The following is a 3,760-nucleotide window of genomic DNA, read 5'->3' as shown; positions in this document are numbered from 1 at the left end:
GCTGGAAATTCTTGAAATGACATAAGTTCAAATGTCATGGTTCTCATCCTTCTATTAGTATCAAAGAATGTTCTTCTGATTTTCTTTTCAATAATATGTTCTCTGCAATACAAATGCTCATGCAATCCTCTGAAGGTTATAGGCTACCATATCCTCAAGAGCTAATCGAAATATGCTTGGAGGAAGGCATTGAAGACTCTGAATAGCAAGATCAGCTTTCTCTTTTGCCAATTCTTGCGCCCTTTCGATGCCACCACAACTCTTGACCAACTTGATGGCTTCGTCAAGGGAACTGGTCTCGCTGAATTCTGATTCAATGATGTCCCTCAACTTTGGTTCTTTTTCCAAGGCGAAAATCACCGGTGCAGTGAGGTTACCTTTGGCAAGGTCAGTGCCTGCAGGTTTGCCTAGTTGCTCGGCCGATTGTGTAAAATCCAATATGTCATCCACAACTTGGAAGGATAGACCCAGATTCTTTCCATATTCAAACATTTTCTCAGTGATGTTTCGGTCGGCGCCACTAAAAATTGCAGCTCCTTTGGTACTGGCAGCAATCAAAGAGGCTGTCTTATAGTAGCTCTTAATTAGATACTCGTCGAGTTCAACATCACAATCAAACAAGCTAGAAGCCTGCTTTATTTCACCACTTGCAAAATCTTTAATAACCTGTCACAGCAACAAGAAGTGTTGAAAAAATCATTGCCTGTTACTGCCAGCAGTGAAAATTTTCAAACAAGAAAACATGGATCTCTTCAAATTCTCTGGTTGGCTTCAAGCGGATAAAGTTTGGAAGTTAAAAATGAAGATTTTTTAAACAGGTATGATAACTGAATTTACCTGACTGATAAGTTTAATAACTTCGATATTTTCAAGGTTGGCGAGATACCATGACGACTGTGCAAACATGAAGTCTCCGGCCAACACTGCCACTCTTGTTCCGAACATTTGATGAACAGTTTCCTTCCCTATACATACATAACAATAACATTGAGTTCAAATAATGAAACTCAAACCAGATGAAGAGATAGTAGGGAAGAAAACCAAGAAACCAATTGTTACAGTATGAAACTTTAAAAAAGAAATCAATATATACTACAAAAATAGCATGTGAAATTATAACTGTTTGTAACATCAGCAATATACTAAGTCTGAAACCAAAAGTTCCAAGATCTAAAGTTCAATCCAATCAAAGTAGAAAAAGATCTATTCCATGTGAACATTGGAAGAACATATCATTTTTTCATTTTTCACTTCAGTTCCATTAAAAATTAAAGCTGACTTAAGTTTTATTCTTTCATCCATTTTTGGAGGGACTATAGCAGGAAGTAGATCATCAGATGATAGAAAAATCAAATGAAAGATTCAACTTTTATTTCTTCAAAAACTATACAGACACTTTTAAAGAGATCACAAGTTTACCTCGTCGTAAGTCACTCTCATCTAGTACATCATCGTGTATCAAACTTGCAGTATGAATCATTTCGATTATCTCTGCTAACCGTCGATGCTTGACAGTAAGGTCCCTAGAGCCATGCATTTAGAAGGTTAACCCTTCAACTCTTTTAGTGTCATATGAATAGAATTTCCACAACATGCAAATAATGTGTGTGTGCACGATTGAGAGACAATTTATGCTTACTTCAAGCCAAGTAGCTCTGCTGTAGCCCGTGACACCAAGAACACCAGAGCCGGTCTCATCCTCTTCCCACCGGCGCTAAATATCTGCTCAGCTGCAGACATTAAAACTGGATTTTCTGCACCTACAATCTATCAGAATTAGAGCATCGTCATCAGATACCTTAAGCATTAATTCAAACATTTACTGTTTGTAAAGTAAAAGAAAATAAAATGCAACAACACCAGCAGATAATAAGAATGATTAGGGCTAGACTAGCAAAATAAGGATTTCAATGAAAGTTAACAAGTCAACAAAAATGAACGCGGGAACTGATTGAGTTGAATCATTGAACAGTGAATATAATTCATTCCATTCAAAGTTCATATCTTTTTCTGGTCAAGTTAAAGGCAAGGCAACAACTCCAGTTCAATCTCAGCATAGAGTAAACACAGAACACAGCATGAATTCTTCGAAGAAGCATCAATTACCGATTGAAGATTTTTGTTGAGTGTCTGCAGGTCATCAGCAACTACTTCAAACAACTTTGATGGTGATATGGGGGTTTCTGAATAACTCTTCAAGTCCAATCCTGTTGGAATTCCTTGAATTGCATCAGTTCCACCTATAAAACGAAAACCAAACCAAATTTTTTCAATGCCTAATAGAACTTACAACTATCATAAGCCTGTAATCAAATACCTATATTAATTCATTCAAACTAGTAAAATTTATCATTGAAGCATCTTTTCCAAAAACTTAAGTTGTTCAGTAGAGGCATGTAAATACTTTTATATCTAATATGCATGCCCCTCACAACCACTTATTTTGGGCTTATTGAATGGACAATGCAGAGGTCTACCCATATATTGTGCTAAAATACAATTTTAGGATTGGGGCAATAAGGATCAAACTCTAAAAATCTTTATCACAAAGGTTCTGAATACCACCATATCATGAACCATCATAGCTATCAAAAGCTATTGAATAGAGAGGCACAAGAATGTTCCTCTATCTAATGAAATTAAGCAACTCAACTACACACTTCATATTTGATCAAAAATTATAATTAAAAACAACAAATTCATACCATTAACAGTAGGTTTAGCAGTCTTCATAGAAGAAACCCTGCATTATTTGATCAGCACTGAATGCTCCTACTCTTGCAGCAGACAAAATTGGCAGCACCATGACCTCCTCTTCTTCCCCACACTTTAGAATTCACCCTTGCAGCATAGCTTCTCACAGTGTTAGCATTGGAGGAGCATCCACAAGAAACCAAGTTTTTCCCAGCATAATCAATGCTTTTACTTGTCACAGAAATCATTCTGAACTTCTGCGCCAAGCCCAGAAGCTGAAGAATGTGATGAAGAACCAAACAAAGAAACCAATACTAAAATTAAAATCACAAAAGACCCAAATGCGAAATGAGCTCAAGCAGAGACAAAGCAGCAAGTAGCAGCCATTGGAGGAAGGAAAAGAAAGAAAAGAAGTAAGAAAGGGTCTTTTATATGTTTTTCTTTTTTATGGCTCACAAGGTTTTTGAAGTGCTGGTTTTGTAGAAGAACGAACAAACAACACACACGAAAGAGAGTGAGTTAAAAGAGTTTAAGTGAGTGGATCCTATGAGCCCACATCGGATGCAATGCCTGTTCGGTTTTTCTTATCAGATTTTGGTGAGAGAAAAGAAAAGAAAAGAAAAGAGAAGTGATGAGAATGAAATCTGTGACTCGTGCTTCTTTGGACTTTGATTAGTAATAAGATGATAAAATATTTATATATATAAAGAACTCATTTTGGTCAAGTTTTATGATGTCACAGTCATAATTCATTGGGAAAATGTAAGAAATTTTTGGAGTTGATTCATTGCTAACTGTTGTTTATATTATTTTTGGGGTTGGATTTTAGGGTAAATTACTCTTATTTTCTCCCCCCAAAATTAGATAATAAAACACACGTGAAATTCATTAATTTGTCATGTCTCAACAAAAGAAAAATCACCTAACTGTTATATTTTAAAAAGACAGACCCTATATAAAATTAAAAATATTATTTGTACACTAAAATAAGTGACTAAAATCAGCTATTAATGTATTTATATATAATACATGTGTAGTTTAATTTATTTTCAATATGTATTTGTAC

The 3,760-nt window shown here is 35.3% G+C and overlaps 1 protein-coding gene across 1 annotated transcript in view; it reads right to left on the bottom strand.

The window, feature by feature from the left end:
- LOC107613812 (probable solanesyl-diphosphate synthase 3, chloroplastic) overlaps nt 1-2,735 on the bottom strand; it is a gene marked incomplete at its 5' end in the record, with an annotated part of 3,007 nt that extends 272 nt beyond the window's left edge. Inside the window, 6 exon segments of the mRNA XM_016315973.2 lie at nt 1-666; nt 838-965; nt 1,420-1,523; nt 1,640-1,767; nt 2,107-2,240; nt 2,706-2,735. Coding sequence (XP_016171459.1) covers nt 118-666; nt 838-965; nt 1,420-1,523; nt 1,640-1,767; nt 2,107-2,240; nt 2,706-2,735 — 1,073 coding nt within the window.

This window comes from Arachis ipaensis, chromosome B08 (assembly GCF_000816755.2).
Source record: "Arachis ipaensis cultivar K30076 chromosome B08, Araip1.1, whole genome shotgun sequence".
NCBI classification, from domain to species: domain Eukaryota; kingdom Viridiplantae; phylum Streptophyta; class Magnoliopsida; order Fabales; family Fabaceae; genus Arachis; species Arachis ipaensis.
Note: the sequence above shows the minus strand (reverse complement) of the source record. Positions and strands in the feature narration are given on the sequence as shown.